Source organism: Sus scrofa, chromosome 4, assembly GCF_054392235.1.
Source record: "Sus scrofa isolate SSC_HxYL_T2T_F1_AM1 chromosome 4, Sscrofa_HxYL_maternal_Yorkshire_Landrace_v2.0, whole genome shotgun sequence".
Lineage (NCBI taxonomy): Eukaryota > Metazoa > Chordata > Mammalia > Artiodactyla > Suidae > Sus > Sus scrofa.
This window is the reverse complement of record NC_139386.1, coordinates 25,617,295-25,636,535: the sequence shown is the minus strand read 5'-3', so window position 1 is coordinate 25,636,535 and position 19,241 is coordinate 25,617,295. Positions and strand designations below refer to the sequence as shown.

The 19,241-nt window shown below is 32.4% G+C and overlaps 1 protein-coding gene across 5 annotated transcripts in view; it reads right to left on the bottom strand.

Annotated features, from left to right (window-relative positions):
- CSMD3 (CUB and Sushi multiple domains 3) overlaps positions 1 to 19,241 on the bottom strand; it is a 1,221,352-nt gene that overhangs the window by 325,012 nt on the left and 877,099 nt on the right. For all 5 annotated transcript variants that reach the window (XM_021090582.2, XM_021090584.2, XM_021090585.2 and 2 more), the window contains 2 exons: positions 17,958 to 18,114; positions 1,535 to 1,726 (listed from right to left, as the gene is read on the bottom strand). In XM_021090582.2, coding sequence (XP_020946241.2) covers positions 1,535 to 1,726; positions 17,958 to 18,114 — 349 coding nt within the window. The remainder of the gene's footprint in view (positions 1 to 1,534; positions 1,727 to 17,957; positions 18,115 to 19,241) is intronic.

Sequence of the window (19,241 nt, the reverse complement as noted above, 5' to 3'; positions counted from 1 at the left end):
TACCAAACACTAATATTTATCTCAAAAGGTTTAGGACTCTAAACTCATCAAGTTGTATATATTAAATATGTGCAATTTTTTAAGATATCAATTGCACCTTAATAAAGCTCTTTGTTTGTTTTGGGGGGCCACACTCATGGCATATGGAAGCTTCCAGGCCAGGGGTCGAATTGGAGCTACAGCTGCCAGCCTTCGCCACAGCCACAGCAACTTGAGATCTGAGCCACGTCTGCAACCTGCACCACAGCTCATGGAAACTCCAGATCATTAATCCACTGAGCAAGTTCAGGGATCAAACCCACAACTTCATGGATCTTAGTCGGGCCCGTTAACCTCTGAGTCATGAAGGGAACTCCAATAAAGCTTTTTTTTTTTTTTTTTTTCAAGTTTAAGTCAATTTTAGGATATTGGCATGGCAGAAAATAGATTTGTGCCTCCACAAATGCCATTAAGAAATAAGAATGGCTAAAGAATCACTGAATGTTTATTCCCTACAGAGGATTTAGTGTTTTGTTTAAATATTTTTTTCTTTTGTTGTCCTAATATTCCAGCCTGGCATCTATTTTCATATTTGGAGCAGAAAAGAAGAAAAGCAGAGGACTTTACTAATACTTTTCTATCAACTATCCTTCTCGCACATACCCCGTTATTTGTTAACTGAACTATAAGATGGTAGTAATAAAATTATACTATGGCTATACAAAGAAGAGAAAAAATGATCATTTAAGCTTTATGTAGGTAACATATCCGATTTCACGGACTTTCATATATGCCTTTTCTTACTGAAATTCATTTAGTTATGTCATAATATGTACACAGAAGAAAAATATATGCACTTAGGTTTTTGAAAAGGTGTGTAATAAAGCATATAAGAAGGTCTTTAAAAGTCATTGAGAATAGTTTACTATTTTTTAATCCACCTTGATACCAGCATAGGCAATAATTTTGTATATTTAAACGAATCTGATCTATGTGATTCAATGTGTATATAATTTTAAGGCTTGGGAGTTCCCGTCGTGGCTTAGCAGAAATTAATCTGACTACTTGTGTATCCATGAGGACGCAGGTTCGATCCCTTGCCTCACTCAGTGGGTTAAGGATCCAGCATTGCCATGAGTTGTGGTGTAGATCTCAGACACTGCTCGGATCTGGGGTTGTTGGGATGTGGTGTAGGCTGGCAGCTATAGCTCCAATTCGACCCCTAGCCTGGGAACCTCTATATGCCCCAGGAACAGCCTTAAAAAGCGAAAAAAAAAAATTGACATATCTCCATAGTGAGTTAAACTTTATATCAGGATAGGATATATATATATAAGGATTTCATACAAACTATTTTAACAAAAAATGAAAATGTATTCATTGATAAGATTATGAAAAGGACTCTGACTTTCCACAAATTTAAGCTAAGCAGTCATTACCTTTTTGATTAAGGTATGAGTTACGTGTAGACAGACAGAATAACTTGAAAAGGTACAGTATATTTTGGTAATGCTTCCATAGAAATAGTTCATGAAAACCTAAAACAGTATCCTACCAATACAGGATGGCAGAGGATAGTCCCATGCCCTTCTCTCCCCTGTCATGCACTTGAGAAGGCTACTTCCATGCAGAGTGTAGCCTGGATTGCATCCATAAATGATAGTGCTACCAGCAAAATGGCCTTGGTCACTGATCTTGTATCCAAATTGTGGAATGCCAGGATCCTCACAATGTGAAAGTTCAAAACCTATGAGAAGAATATAAATTTATTACAAACAAAACTTGACAGATTTAAAACTTCACAAATCATTCCTTATGTTTGTTTTTAATGATTGCATAAATTTTCCTAGTTGTATATTTAATGTTGCTAGTGTGCAGCCACCATAGACTTTTTTTCCTTGAAAATTAGAATTTGTTGTATTATTCAAATTCAGCAATGATGCTGCATGGTCTATATGACTATGTTACAGTACTATGATTCTTACCTACTTCAAGTGATTTGCAGCTAATAGATTCTGACCAATGTAACCATAAGAATCAAACCATGAAAAATTTAAAATGCATGAAAATATGTGAAATCACAACTATCCAAGTAAGAAATATGTCCGCTACAAATACAACTTTAGACTGCTTTATTTTTATAGTCTTAGAAGAAAGTGAAATGACCTTGCATTTAAAATACACTTTAGCAATAGTTAACACAGTAATCAGTTTGAACTCTAGGTTTTTGTATTCTGCCTTCTCTGAAATGCACAGTTCCCAAAAATTCTCATAAGAAAAAAAAGAGTGGGGTGCAGAGAACATGTTTTTGATTTCTGAAGAGTTGGGGCTCTCTACATAACTCGCTGGAAACTTAGGATCTTGAGCTAAGTGCAACACCCGAGAAGTAAATTTACAACTATGAGTAGTGAGAAAACTCTAGAGATTAACTTAACTCTGGAGGGGATTTGTGTTTACATTTCAAGGAAGAATGAGACCCAGGACCTTACAGATATCTTTAGATTATAAATATTGGAGATATAGGAGACTAATTTGGCTGTTTATACCCTAAATTTACATTGTAAAAGTTACAATTAAAACATACAATTCTTTCCATCCCATCTCTAAGAAGGAAAAGTTTTTCTTTCTCCTTTTGGGAGAGGAAGGAGAGACAACTGCCTTAAGCATAGCAAATCCATTTTTCTTTATTCCTTGTCCCTGGCCACTTGTGTAGACTTTTCCATCTGATTTTCATTGCTATTACAGGGGTAAAGACTGGGTCAAAAGGATGATGATAAAGTTATTATTACTACTACTAATAATATATCACTTAAATTATAATTAATCTCTCTAGATACAGAACACTTAGTGGGCACTTTCAGAATAAAATTAATAAAGATGAATATTAAAAACTAAACAGTCATAGCACAATTCACTATTAAGATCCTGAAAAGAACTGGAAAAGAGTACTTGAGGATTTAAATCAAGCATGATATCACTTACCAAAACCTAACCCCCTTAGCTTTGAGATTCTTCTTTCCCTAATGTTTTACAAATTATATAAATGTAAGATAAATGATATAACATATGTATCAGAAACAATTAAGTGCTAAAATATATCAATTATAACTTCTGAGATTAGAGGACTATAATAAATATTCTAGATTGCTTCATGAGGGAAATCTTTGATTTCAAGAGAAATAATGTTGGAGAAAAGGATGACTTTTATGCTTATCTTAGGTCAGATCATAATCAGAAAGAGATTAGTATCTCTTTTGTCAGCACAGATCCTTGATCAAATTAATCTAGTTTGAGCTAGAAAGCTTTCTGATGTCAAATCACTGATTTGTAGTATTGGCTTCATAGAGTTTCAAAGCAAACGTAACATCACCAGAACTGTACAGCTAGGAGTGCTGAATTAATACTATAATTTCTGTATGTTGAGGGCTACATTTTCACTTTTTTTCTCTTTCCCACAACACCTATCTAGCACAAAATCTCGTACATAACAAATGCTCAGTAATGTTCATGAATGGATATGATACTTAGAGGCAATTATCTCTGGGAGACAACTGAAAAATAAAGTAATATTTATGAGAAACTGAAATTTATGAGATAGTTAAAAAAATCCTTCAGGAATTTTCTGTATGGATCAATTTATGATAACCTCATTTAGGTGGAAAGATCTTAAAATAATTAAACAGCTTTAGAGACAGAGACAGACAAGAGGTTAGAAGTCATTAACTAAAATTATGACATATATGAGATATAAAGGATACATGGTCAAGCAAATCAGTATTTTAAAAACAGAAGTAGAAACAGTAGAAGTAGTAACGTAAAAATTTTAGAACATATTACTATGCATAGATATGCATACTTAGCACTACATTTAAAGTGTCCTTGCTCAAAAATAGCTAGTTCCAATTCCTTCTACCAGACATAATACACAGTTTGTCATTCAAGATTCAGCCACTTTTGAGTTTTACCACAAATCATTTATGAAAATAAAAATGGAAATCAAACTCTCTTTTCAAGGTTTATTACCAAATTCATTCTCCTGTAATTTGAATGTTCTGTAAATGTGGTTGGCAATTGCTGGTGATGAGGTATAATGGAGACATTCTCTGTAAATTAAGATAATTTATAATACTTTGCATTTAGATGAAAGTGCACATGGACAATAGTATATAAGCTACAAAGCACAACATAATTTAGTCCAATTTAGTGGAATTATTGTTGCTTATTCATAAATATTCAGAACTGTCTTATCTTTATGGAACCATTCAGCTGCCAGTCTTTTCACTGAAAAGCTCCAATCCTTGAAACTGACAATTAAATAAAGATGTGTAAGAAAAATGACATATACTGTAAATATTCACCATTCCTTGTGAAAGATGATACTCTGATGAAACTAAAATTTTTAGAGCACAAAACAGACTGAAAATTCTCAATTCCCTAAATTCTTCTGACTTGCTGAAAAATGTAAACTGAAATCTAATTCCTTTCCTGCCATCATATAGCATATTTCTTTAGGATTTCTAACATTATTAAGCTACTATTTGAAATCTGCAAAAGAATAGAAAGGGTAAAACAACAACCTCACTAGCTAGTTTTATCAGATTCTAGTATCATAGTAGCTTCACATTAATAATAATATAAATTCAGATTCACTTTCAGATTAATATTTGCATTAATTGATTCATATTTACATTAATATTGTTATTAAGAAATAAAGGCAATAAGTTAAAATTCCTTTTTTGGCCATCTACAATCCCTTTTTGATCTTTTCCTACTCAGAGCTAGCAACTATTCTGAATCAGTATTTTAGTTTAACAAATAACTTATGTTTTTACCACATATCTATATATCTATGAATAATATATGGTATTATTTTGAAAGCATTTACACAGTTTATAAATTATACAATTGTAATAAAATTCTTTTGAGGTTTTATTTTTTGCCCAGCATTGCATTTTTACACACACACACATTTTGTTCATTTTAACTACTTGTGATATGTATTTGGAGGCATACTCCAAAATTTAGTTATGTGTTCTCCAGCTCATGAGCATTTATATTGTTATATTGTTTATATTATTCACTGCTATAAAAATACTATAATTCTATATCTTTGTTTGCACATATGTAAGTGTTTCTATGAGGGATGCACCGTGTGGGGATACAAAACACGTTTTCTCAAGATTAAATCAAAATCTGATACTTTGCTATTTAACTACTACCTGGACTTAATGAAAGACAAATAGTTGAATCCCTGCCTCAACAGTTTCTGTCCAGTGTGTCTATGAACAATTGCATAGTCACATAGGATGATGTCATAGCTGGTCAACAACATAGTGTGGGTAATACAATAAGGCAGATGGCTTAGTAATATAGATGATATCTGAGAATCACTTTTTGAATATAAGTAAGCATTTTCGATGTAACTAAAATAAGAAGTTCCTCCTAAGTTTTATTTCTTTGAAATGTACCTAAAACATAAATATATATTTAATATTGTTAAAGTGAAATTTTAGAATATTTAAAGGCAAATGAAGATATGTTAATTTTTTGTACTAAAAATTAGAACTTTCAAATTGCCATGTAAAAAGAGAAATAGATTGTTAATAAGAAAACTGAAAGCAATAAGCTAAATATAACAACATATTATTTTCAAGCCAAAAACCTTAATAAAAGTTTAAACAGTAATGCAATTTCTACCATAATCTTAATCTCTATGGAGTTCTTTAGTGTATTTATTTCATAATATTCAGCAGAATAATTTTTAACAATTATATTTAATATTTGGTTACTAAATTTCACTTATTCAATGAGACTTGCTAGGAGAAGTCCTATTTTAGAATTCTTTATATGTAAATAAGAATACATATAAAGCAGAATGTCAACTTTGTCATCTTAAAATTCACAAGCAGAGAATAATCCATGCTTGTCATACAACACCTATGATAATCCTCTTTTTTTTTTCTTGGTTTTTAGGGCCACAGCAAGGCATATGGAAATTCAGAGGCTAGGGGTCTAATCGAAGCTACAGCTGCTGGCCTACACCACAGCCACAGCTAGATCTGAGCCATGTCTGTGAACTACACTACAACTCACGGCAACGCCAGATCCTTAAACCCACTGAGCAAGGCCAGGGATCAAACCCGCAACCTCATGGTTCCTAGTTGGATTCATCTCCACTGAGCCACAGGGGAATTCCCAATCCTCTTTGATTCAGATATGATAAAGAACAGAGAGAGAAGAAAGTATTGAAAAAAATTACATGTTCCTTTTTTGTCAGTAATCAAACTAATCAAAAAAATGACACACATTTTTCACTAATCAAACTAATAATCAGATATATCAGACTCCAAAATGACAAATTTTATTAAAATGCCTTAAGACAATCCTTATAGTTTTGAGTCTATAGACATTAAGAGTTTAAACAAATATACAAAAAAAGCTCATGCAAATGATTGCTATGCATTTCCAACCAGAGGATTAGGAGTTGAGGTAAAAAATTCTTTTCTTCTTTTTAATTGCTGATGCTCTAAATCCCATGTATAAAGTTCTGACTAGAAAATGTTACTCAAAGACATTCCTAACATTTAATCTTTGAGTATAAAAAATGTAAGTGATAAATTATTAAACATGTTAGTTTGTGTCTTGTATATCATACCTTCATACATAATTCTGGGATAGTGGAATTTAGCTTTGCCTGAATGTAATTTTTAGTCATCAGTCTTTTAGTATATATATAGTGGGCATACTCTAGATGTATCTACAAATAAATTTTATTAGATATTGACAAATTTCTCCTGTATAACCATACCAGTTTATATCCTTCAAAGTGTATGAGTTCAGGTTCTTCAAATTATTATCAACATTTAGTATCATACAGCTATTTAATTTTTACCAATTTTATGAACATACGAGAGAAAATTATTTAGACTTTAATTTTCATTTTTTAATTTCTATCAAGCACTTTTTGCCTTTTGCTTATTGTTAACTATTGTGAAATTTTTTGCCCGTATTTTATTTTATCGGCTGCACCCATGGCATATGGAAGTTACCAGGCTGGGGTTCGAACCTATGCTGCCACAAAGACAATGCTGGATACTTAACCTGTTTCACCACAGCAGGAAGACTTTGCCCATATTTTCTATTATCTTATTTTTAAAAATTTATTTGTAGGATTCCTTTCTATGGAGTATAAGTTTTCCTGTTATATGGTAACTGTTTCCCTCTAAAACATTTTATTTTAAAATTTTGTTCATGGTATATTCTGACATAGATTTATAAAAATAAAAATAATAATACTAAATAATAATGACTTGGTCAAGAAAATAGAAGCCACTTATTTTTATTGCTAAAATTCAATAGAAGAAATTAGAGGGAAAATACAAAAAATGCAGAGAATGTGAAGGTCAAAGGCTACCGCAGGCTTTTAGGAAATCCAGAAATTTAGGGAAGCTGCTGCCACATACAACCACCTGCCAGAACCACATTCCTGCCTGCAGATGCTGGTGAAAAATAATGGCTTCATCAACAATTCCACCTTTTAGCTCTCACAGGATTGCCTTTAATTGGCAAGGTCTAAGCAGAGATCACTGGCAAGGGCATGGGAAATGTAGGTGACAGATTTTTAGTCTCTACACTTAAGGGAAGTATCTAGAAGGGCTGGAATGTTACTGAACATTGATAGATTTTTGCTTGTTTATCTTCACTGATTTTGCTTCACCTTAAGATACTTCTATTCCAGGTCACACTTTTTTCTAAGCATTTTAGAGTTTTGACACTCATATATGAATATTCAATCTGCCAGAAATTAATTTGATATCAGGAGTAAATTAGTAGGTCATTAAATATTTAAGTTCAAAATTTACAAAACTTTTGGGATATGAAGGCTATAAAAATGGTAATAACTTTTCTGTTATTCTAATATGAAAAAATTATATCCAATATTATATATATAAATGACATATACGAATTTTTCCTTTAATATTTTAGTTAGAATATCTTGTACTATAACATAGCATTAGTCAATACTTTATTGTCAGGTTAGTTTTCAGGACACAGACTAACTTTGTTGCTCCCTTGAAATTTACTTATTTTCTACTTGCATTTTCATTAAATAAGCTGTATATGAAGAATAAAGTTAGAATTAATAGGTCATCTGATTATTTTTCATTATTAACCTTGTCAAAAATATATTCATAACTAAGAGTTTAAGTAGAATAATTTATTATATATTTATAAAGCTTGTATGCGAGAAATGGCATCACAAATTAGCTCTTGCCTTTCTTAATTTGAATATAAAATTTGAAATGGCTGTGTTCCATACAAATTACTGAATTATTTCCAGTAACAAAACTCAAAGGCTAAGAAAATCCATATATATGGGTACAATATACCCATATATAATGGGGTACAATAGTATATATATATATATGTGTGTGTATATATGTGTGTGTGTGTGTGTGTATATAATAGTTATATATATGTAAACTACTGCCCTGGGATAATGAACATTTCAGAAATGGGCTTTTCAGAAAATTAAGTGTTCAGAAGTGATAATAAGATGATATCAGAGCCTAGAGGTGATGCCTAATAGCTGGACATCAGGGACATTTTCCAGATCAGCTTTTGAGAAGAAAATTCTATAATCTATCAAAAAGGTGCAATTTACCTCTTTAATGGATGGTTGTTCAAAATACCCATTTTTTTTCTACTGAATAAAAGTAGGGTAATTAGAAATGAACAGAGCTAGAAGAATGTGCAATGAAGCATATCCTTGAGAAATAGAGTTTAAAGATTTCATGAACAACATAAAAGATACTAGGCCTAAGACACAGTTTGATAGTAAATTTGGTGAGAAATAAACCATTATGATTCTTAGGCTTAAAATGACAAAAATTTCTTTAGGAAGAATTGCACTAACATTTTAAAGAATTATTTTTTTAAACATATCAAAAGTTTAAAAAAGTATTAAATCCACAGAATTCTAAATATAAAATGTACACAATTTGGATTGGAGGTAATATAGCACAGTGATTAAGCTCACACATTCTAGAGGTAAAGCCCCTCAGTTAAATTTTCATGTCTGCACTTATGAGCTTTGTCACCCTGGGCAAATAACAACTTCTCTCTGGCTGCTTTTCCTTCCCTTCTCACTGAGGATAATAGACTTTCCTCATAGAGTTATAGCTTGTGTCTAGTAGGTAGTAGATAAATGCTAGCAATTATTTTAACTCATATTTAATGTTATAAAAATGTTAAGTCTCTGTGTGCCTTTTAAATTAAATCTGAGCCCCTTACTGTAGTCCTCACTCTTGCCTTGCTTCCAACTTCCTCATTTTATCCCATTCTCTTTGCTTACCCATCTCTAGCCAAATAATTTATGATCAAGTCTTCTCTTAGGCCCTTGACCTTCTGATCTACCTGCCTAGAACTTTCTTTCCTCAGATCTGTATGTGGTTGCCTCTTATGTAATTCAAGTAATAATTCAGGTGACACACCCTGAGAGAGTCCCTGAACAAACTGGTTTCAATAGACCCATTTTCTATACTGTCTATTCCATCACCAGGTTATACATTATTTCTAAATGCCTCTTATCTTTTGTTCAAATCTTTCTTTTCTGTCTGGTCTCACTAAAAAGTTAGTTCCATATGGGCAGGAACTTTTTCTTCTTCAGTGTACTCTTTATCCCCAGAGCATAAAACATTCCAGTAGGGGAAGACAAAACTTCAACCTATGACCCAATGAATAATTTCCACAATAAACAAGTTAATTCCAATAGATGAAAGAAAAGATAAGACATGTAACCACAAAGAAGTGACATTTCTGCAACTCAACCTTCAGAAAGAAATACAGTAACAGACATCAGATTTAGGAATCCACTCTTGAATATGTATGGAAGGGTTGAGAGAATCTGGCCATAATATCCTATCAGGTTTTTCTAAGTTCTGTTTTAGAGTTAACCAGAACAGAGTGATGTTTTGGAGAGGAATTGTATTGATATCCTAATTTCTCATCCAACATTAGAATAAGGAAATGACTCTCACTTTACTCCCTTACACCCTCTAGGGAAGACAACTATGCATAAGCAAGCCACAAGGGAATAAACAATTAATTTGTATTGTATAAAACACCTGAAAAAATGCTTCATCTAGATTTTCATTTGGAATAAGTTTCAGATTTCTCAAGGGCAAGAGTTATTGTTAGCCATTTTTGAAAAGAATGGAAGAGTGGCCTGACTCATGGAAGGAGTTTATTCTGAGAGTTTGGAGAGATAGAAGAGTAATTGAATTTCCTAATATTAGTCAAGGTCTGATCAAGTTTGTAAAAGGGTTTCATATTCAACCAGCATAGCTGCCCATACTTCAATTCTCTAAAGCCAACATGAATTGACTGAGAGATTAATTTGGGAGAAGGAGGATATCTTTACAAAAGACTAAATGAGATTATTCTTGACAACTCTAAAGGGTGAAGATGGAAGAGATTTAATTTGTTTTAGAAGAATAAAGGAATAGGACATTTTCTCCCCTCAAATGTGGTGTAGTATTTTCATACCAGGTGTGTTATAATTTATTTATTGTGGAGGAAAGTGAGAGAAGCTCACTATCTTCTTAGTATTGCAGAACTAAAACAATTAATAATAGGTGAGCCAAATGCAAACTTTCTATGCACTCAAGAGTCTCCAGACTTCCATGACACCATTAATAACAGAGGCATATATTAATACAGTATCTTTGAAATTATTATGTTTTGGAATATCTGGTACAGCTGTACATCATAGTAGATATGTACTCTATCTTCTCGATATCTATTCTTTTCTTCTCCCTCATGAATAAAACCCCGTTCTTGCTCCTAGCAGCAGTTGAATCCTATCAGGCAGCATATCATGACAGTCTAGCAATAACCCAATTATTTAGTCTGCCATATACTTCATTTTTTCCAGCTTGCTTGCTAGGAAATTTAGGAATAACCACATATCTTCGCTTAGGACAAAAAGAGATAGAAGAATGTCTAACAAAAGATTTTGCATTTCTAGTAAAAGGGATATGTATGACGACACCACCTGTTCCCTCTTTCTTTTTTGAAGGTGAGAACAAAAAGTTAATACTCTAATATTCACCATTATGCTAGTGAATAAGAATGTCACAGAGAAAAGAGAGGGACATGACACTTGTTGCCCAGGTTTAGCAACTGAATCAAGACCTACCTAACTCTTTTCTCTCCACAGCTCTTACGTGATAAAAATAAACCGTGGTTGTTTAAGCAATGGTTGGGTTTTCCAACCATGAAGCCCAAATCAGCATCTCAATCACTGTTTCCACTACTTAGTCCATTTGCTATTCTTAGTGATTACATAATGAATGGGCCAATAAAACAGTTGAAATAAAACACACCTTAAAAGCTTGTTCTAAAATATTTCTTCATTTTAATTTCAGCCAAATGCAATTCTGTCTACTTAAAACTGAAATAACTAGACAACATCAAGTGTTATTAAGTCTACAAACAGATAATAGAAAGGTGGACAAAAAGGCAGGTATCATTAGATAAGGATGGTCTTAAAAGACCTGTTTATGCTAAAACTAGAATTGTAAGAATCTAGGCAAGTGGGAGTAATCTGAATTAAATTATTTGCTCTATTTGCTTGAAAGTGCTTAACATGTTCTTTCTAATCTCTGTGCTTTTCTTCATGCTATTTTGTTTGCCTAGAATATGCTCCACTATTCCTTTCTGTTATCCACCAACACAACCTTTAATACTACCTCATTCATGAATCCTTATCTGATCTGCTCTAGCCAAATATCCTTTCTCTCTGTCTTTAATCCTCTTAATGTGAATACTAGAGCTCCCTGCATCTTACAATGTTCTCTCAGATGTTTCAGAAACAAAGGTGGAATGATTTTAAGGGAAACATACCACATGGCAAGTGGGGAGTTGGGTTTAGAAATGACTGGATACAGGGATTCACATACAAAACATTTTTCCTCATGTTTGAGCTCCTTAGCAAATTCTCAGTTGTTCAGGAATTAATTACTGCCTCTAAGAATTTTAGGGATATAAAATCTGTGGCTTAGTAAAATCATCTATATTACCAAAAAGTTGTATAAAATCAGTATTCAGACCACATGCCAATTTAGCAAGAATATGTAAAAATTTGTAATTGAACTAAAACTGACTAAAGACATTATGAAGTGAAATGGCCCCATGAAAAACTATGCACAATATGTTTGCAAAAATGTATAACCACAATACTATGTCCACAACTAATGTAGGTCCATTAATCCATTAGTTGTGGATATAGACTACTGCAAAAGAACTATTTAAAAAATAGGCTAACTCTGGTTGAAGGAATCAGCATTAAGTCAGGACATACTTGAAATGGTTTTGAATATTTCAATTGATACTCCAGGTGGGTAAGAAACACTGAAGAAAAAAAAGAAGAAGAAGAAGCCTAGACACATGAGCTAAGGCTGGAAACCAAAGTATGTTTGGAGGATGGATATTAGCTTATTTCAAAGCTAGGAAATCTGTGTTTAACTATTAAGAAAATTGCAGATATGTAGAAAGACTGCCATTATAAAAATCAGAAGTAACACCTAGGAACAAATACAATTAATAACAGATGTGTTACTACCTTCAGGATTCTTCCTAACAAAGTAGCTCAGAACATAGCTGTTGGGTTAGAAAATCTTACAAGCATTTTCTGACCTGGTGATAGTCCTAGACACCATGGAATTAGATTATAAACATTTTAGTTCCAGATCTGAAACAGAAATATTTTAGTTTCAGTTTTGAGACTGAAAAATATAGATGCATGTCTGCCCTTTCTAAAAAATAAGGTTTTATACTTTCTTCCCAATTCTATAGCTTTCCATCTTAAAAATTACATATTTCTATAGTGAACAGCCAGAGTTATTAAAAAAGAAGGGTACAATGACAATGAATACACAACCATACAAAATCTATGGAAAAAGAAGTGGTTCTGAAAGGGAAATTCACAGTGATATAGGCCCTCATCAAAACACAAGAAAAACATCTTAAATCAACAATTTAACCTACCACCTAAAAGAATTAGAAAAGAATAACAAACAAAACTTAAAATAAGCAGAAGGGAAGAAATGATAAAGATCAGAGAGGAAATAAATAAAATAGAGATTAAAAATAGGAAAAAAAATCAATAAAATAAAGAGCAGTTCTCTGAAAGCATAAACAAAATTGACAAGCTTCTGGCCAGACTCACCAAGAATAAGAGAGAAAGAACCCAAAATAAACAAAATAAGAAGTGAAAAAGGATAAATCTCAACTGATACTACAGAAATACCAAAAAAAAAAAAGAAAAGAAATAGTAAGAGAATACTATGAATGGTTATATGCCAACAAATTTGACAACCTAGAATAAATGGACAACATTCTAGAAACAAACAGCCCATAAAACTGAATCAAGAAGAAATGAATAATTTGAACAGACCTATTACTAGAAATAAAATTGAATATGTAATAAAAACACTCCCTACAAACACAAGTCCAGGACCAGATGGCTTCACAGGCAAAAAGAGGTATGTTTCTACCAAACATACAAAGAAGAACTTATATTGATTGCTCTTAAACTATTCCAAAAGATTGAAGAAGGAATACACCCAAAGACATTCTATGAAGCTATCATCATCCCAATACCAAAACCAGATGACATTTCAAAAAAAGAAAATTATAGGCCAATATCATTGATGAATATAGATGGAAAAATTCTCAACAAAATTTTAGCCAACCAAATCTAACAACAAATGAAAAAGATCATACACCATGACCAACTGGGGCTTGTCCCAAATTCACAAGGATAGTTCAATTTCATGTACCACATTAACAAAAGTCAAAAACCGCATGATCATCTCAATAGATGCTGAAAAAACATTTCACACAATCCAACATCCACTCATGCTAAAAACTCTTACTGAGTGGGTACAAAGTGAACATATCTCCGTATCATAAAAACCATTTGTGACAAACCCACAGCAATATAATATTCAATTGCAAAAAGCTGAAAACCTTCCTGCTAAATCTGGAACAAGACAAGGATCCCCACTCTCACTGCTTTTATATAGTATTGGAAGTCCTAGCCACAGAAATCAGACAAATAAAAGAAAGAACAGGTATCTAAATTGGAAGAGAAGAGGTAAAATTGTCACTCAGTGTGGATAACATGATATGATATATAGAAAACCCTAAGGACTCTGCACAAAAAACTACTTGAACTGATCAAAAAATTCAGCAAAGTATCAGGATACAAGATTAATATTCAGAAATCAACTGCATTTCTTTATATTAACAATAAAATATTAGAAAATGAATATATAAAAAAGCAATACCTTTTAAAATTTCACCCCCAAAAATAAAAGACCTAGTACATCTGTCCAAGGGGGTGAGAGAATTATACTCAGAGAACTATAAAACATCAATCAAGGAAAATAAAGAGGATTCAAAGAAATGGAAAGATATCACATGCTCCTGGCTTGGAGGAACTAATATTGCTAAAATGGCCATATTACCCAAAGCAATCTACAGATTTAATACGATCCCTATCAAAGTACCCATAACATTTTTTACAGAACTAGAACAAATAATCCAAAAATTTATATGGAACTATGAAAGACCCAGAATTGCCAAAGAATCCTGAGGGAGGAAAGAAAAAAGCAAGCTGGAGGCATAACTCTTCCAGACTTCAGACAATATTACAAAGCTATAGTAATCAAGACAATATGGCACTGTTACAAAAACAGACATACAGATCAATGGAATAGAACAGAGGGCCCAGAAATAAACCCAGATACCTATGGTCAATTAATCTTTAATAAAAGATGAAGGAATATAAAATGGGGAAAAGACAATCTCTTCTGGATGTGGTACTGAGAAAACTGGACAGCTGCATGTAAATCAGTGAAACTAGAATACATCCTCACACCATGCACAAAAACAAGCTCAAAATGGCTTAAAAAGTTGAACAGAAGACAAGACACCATAAAGCTATAGAAGAGAACATAGGCAAAATGTTTTCTGACATAAACCATACAAATATTTTCTTAGGTCAGTCTGCCAAGGCAATAGAAATAAAAACAAAAATAAACCAATGGGACCTAATCAAACTTACAAGCTTTTGCACAGCAAAGGACACCATAAAACAAACAAAATACAACCAATGGAATGGAGAAAATCATTGCAAACAATACAAATGACAAGGGCTTAATCTCCAAAATATACAAACAACTCATACAACTCAACAACAAAAAACCAAATGACCCAATCAAAAAATGGGCAGAAGACCTAAATAAACATTTCCCCAAAGAAGACACATGGATGGCCAGTAGGCACATGAGTAAAAAATGTTCAACATCAGTAACTATTTGAGAAATGCAAAACAAAACTACAATGAAATACCACTTCACACCATTCAGAATGGTCATCATTAATAATTCTACAAATAACAAATGCTAAAGAAGCTGTGGGGAAAAGGCAACCCTCTTGCACTATTGGTGGGAATATAAATTGGTACAACCACTATGGAAAACAGTATGGAGGTACCTCAGAAAACTAAATATAGAACTACCATATGATCCAGCAATCCCACTCCTGGGCATATATCCAGACAAAACTTGCATTCAGAAAGGTACATGCACCCCTATGTTCATTGTAGCACTATTTACAATAGCCAAGATATTGAAACAAGCTAAATTTGCATCAAGAGAAGAATATATTAAGAAGGTGTGGTGCATATACACATGGAATACTACTGAGCCGTAAAAAGAACAAAAAATGCCCTTTGCACCACATGGATGCAACTAGAGATTCTCATCCTAAGTGAATTAAGTCAGAAAGAGAAAAATACCATATGGTATCACTTATACATGGAATTTAAAATGTGGCACAGATGAACATACCTACAGTACAGAAACAGACTCACAGACATCAAGAACGGACTTGTTGCCAAGGAGGAGGGGAGAGAGTAGGAAGAACATGGAATTTGGGTTAGTAGATGCAAACTATAACATTTAAAATGGATAAGCAATGGGGTCTCCTGTATAGCACAGGGAACTATATCCAATCACTTGTGATAGAACATTATGGCAGACAATATGAGAAGAAAAATGTATGTATATGTACAACTGTGTCACCTTGCTATACAGCAGAAATTGGCACAGTATTGTCAATCAACTATACTTTAATCTTTAATTTAAAAAAAGGGGGAGGGTCACTTCAAATATTTTCATTTTTAAGAATTTCGCTTATTTTTTGGCAACTAGTAGCTCATAGCAATGACAATAAAATCAGTGATTTTACTCGTTCCAGACACCTCAGAACCCCATACAATATTAAATCCAGATATGGTCTACAATGTCCAGCATCTTTGAATCAATAATCTCAAGTTACATAGAATTTAAATATTAGAAAAGAAAATATAGGATTCATAAACCCATTGACATTTTAGAAAAAGAGAAATGCAAAGGGATGACCATTGTGTAAACATTGAGCCATGGATTGAAAAAAGTCACCAGCCCTGTCAGAAAATAGAAAGGGAAAGAGGAAAGCAGATTTAAAAAACATCTGAGCAGGCCACACCAATTAAATTTGAGCAATAACCTTCAATACTATTAATTTTAGTCCATCACACAGCAGTATCTGTAAACACATTTGCTTGGATTTTCATTTTTCTTTGGGAGGACTCCATAAGAGATCACATTGTACACAACAGTTCTCAGGATTTAAAAAATGCGTGTTCAGCATCACCTTGTTAATTTATGTTGTGTTAATTTAGTGATGTAACAATACTAGCACAGGTAGGAAAAAACCTTGAAATAAACAAGGAACAAGAATAGTCTCTCAGTATTATGTCTCCTTTCTTTTACTTCTCATATCATTAAGAAGGAGATATTTTCATTAATAATATTTTGATTTAAATTCCCTTTAGGATCCCATGAATCTTTGATGCTGTAACCTTTCCACAGTTTCTTAATTTCTATGATAGTTTTCATTCATTTGAGTTCTTGAGAAAATTTAAGGAACTCATTTGACTTTCTTTCAAATATTCTAACAGTAAGGATTTCTGAATACTGCTACTTAGTTTATTTTGTTATATTAAATGAGTATTATGAACTTCCAAAAACTGAGTTAATCTGATAAATTATAAATTTGTTAAACACACAGCCAGTAATCACCTCAGTTTTACATGCCCTGTACTTTCCAAGAACAGTTCTTACATAAAACAGAACCTCAATAATAGGTTATTTGAATATGATTTACTGTTCATTGATGTAATTAGTCTATTAAATTACGGTACTGGTAAAATAAATTCATTCAGTTCATGTAACAATTAATGTAACACACATACCTATAATGCTCAATGGTTCTCAGTCTTTGAGCTTCCACCTGTTTAAATGTCAAAATAGCTGACTTGAGGTCAACTTGAGCTGACAATAGGTCTGTATAAATTTATTTTTAACCAGGGAATTTAAACACAAAAGCAAAATAAACTAATAACTTAGCTACTCTTTAGTGTAAAATCATCTGAAATCATCCAGTTATCAATGGCTGACCAACTGTAACTACTTCGTATGTATCGCATGTGTTTTGCAATTACAGGTAGAGGCTCAAACGTTGGATTCCTATTTATTAAAAAGTATAATTAAGTTTAAGTTCTTAAATATTGCATGAGGAAAATGCTGCCATTAAAATATATAAATAAATAAGGTACAAGTCACAAAGTACTTAAACTTTCTGAACCATAAGTTGTTTCAACTGTAAAATGCCAATAATTAGAATACTTGTAATTTTTTAAGTTGTTGTTAGAGTCAAATAAATTTATATTTGTAGAAGGGAGTTGTAAATTGCAAATTGATAATCAAATGTTGAATATTACTTCACCAGGTGTACTGAGAAAATTTAATAAGTATTTGGCATTAATATTCGGCCTTTTTTTTTTTTTTTCCCAAAATACTTACTGGTATAGACAAGTTGAAAGCCTTCATCGGTCCCTTCAGAATCAGAATTAAATTCTAGCCAGAGCTGGTTTGAAGTACTACTAAGTGTCAGTCCTCTCATAGATGCACCAGTAAAAGCACCTAGTAGATGAGTTGTTTTGTCTTTTCCATCATAAATCTGCAAAATATTTTTACAGATTAAAATGTAAATATGCCACTAATAACCAATTAAGAGTATGTATTTAGATCTATGAAGAAAATGAAAATATTATGTTCTTTATAAATCAGGTTTCCATTTTCCAAGAACAACCACATATATTAATTCCTACAAATATCAGAGTAAGGAAGTTAGACTCCACATGGGTAATTTTAACGTTCCAAGCTCAGTAGACACTAAATAAAACTCAAACATATATCATAATTTTTTTGATCTGATTATAAAAACAATGCTTTTTATGGCAGACAATTAAAATTGAAAATAGCTGGAGAAAGGTTGGTTTCTAAAGTTGGTTTGGTTCGGGGGTGGTTTTTCTGACCTTGCTCAAGGACACTGAACATCTGCTTTTCTAATAACATAACATAAAATATAGTTGCCTCTTTGCAATTTCTATACTTTATTCATGTCTTCAACTTATTTTATTTTTGACATTTTAAAAATGTTGAGTACTAAATGCTTTTAAAGACTGATTTAACAAGGCAAAAATATACAAAGCAAAATTTATATGCTCTGGCAGTTCCCACCTCATTCCTATTTTTCTGAAGGAGAAGCTTCTCATTGGACTCTAATTTACTTTTATTTTATCAAGGCATTGTAGACATTTCTTCAGGTAACTAGATATGGATTCTTCCCTTTGAAATCTACCTAATAGACACTATAACAATTTGCTGTTTAATTTGCATATTAATAAAGTTTTTTACCACTAAAAGTAATGCTGAAATAAATACCTTTTACATTCAATCTCACACTTTTTTTGGTACTTGTATTTCAGTAAGAAAGTTTTCAATATATTGGGAGCTAAAGTGTCTATTATTGTCAGATTATTTTCCAAAAAAATGTGTAGTAATTATTTATAGCAAAGATCTGCCAACAGTTCAGTTTACCATTCTTTTTCCTTTAAGGCATGTATTTGTAGGTGGTAGTTATTACCCTGAGAAGTGTCAAAATTGGTTTTCGTAGTTGATAAAATCTTAGATAAATACAATGATTTGTGGTCCTACAAGGACCAAAGCTCACAAATCTCATTCCACAGTATTTAGTTTCATGGAGTCGGAGCTGGAAGTCCCTTCTGTGAATTATAATAAATA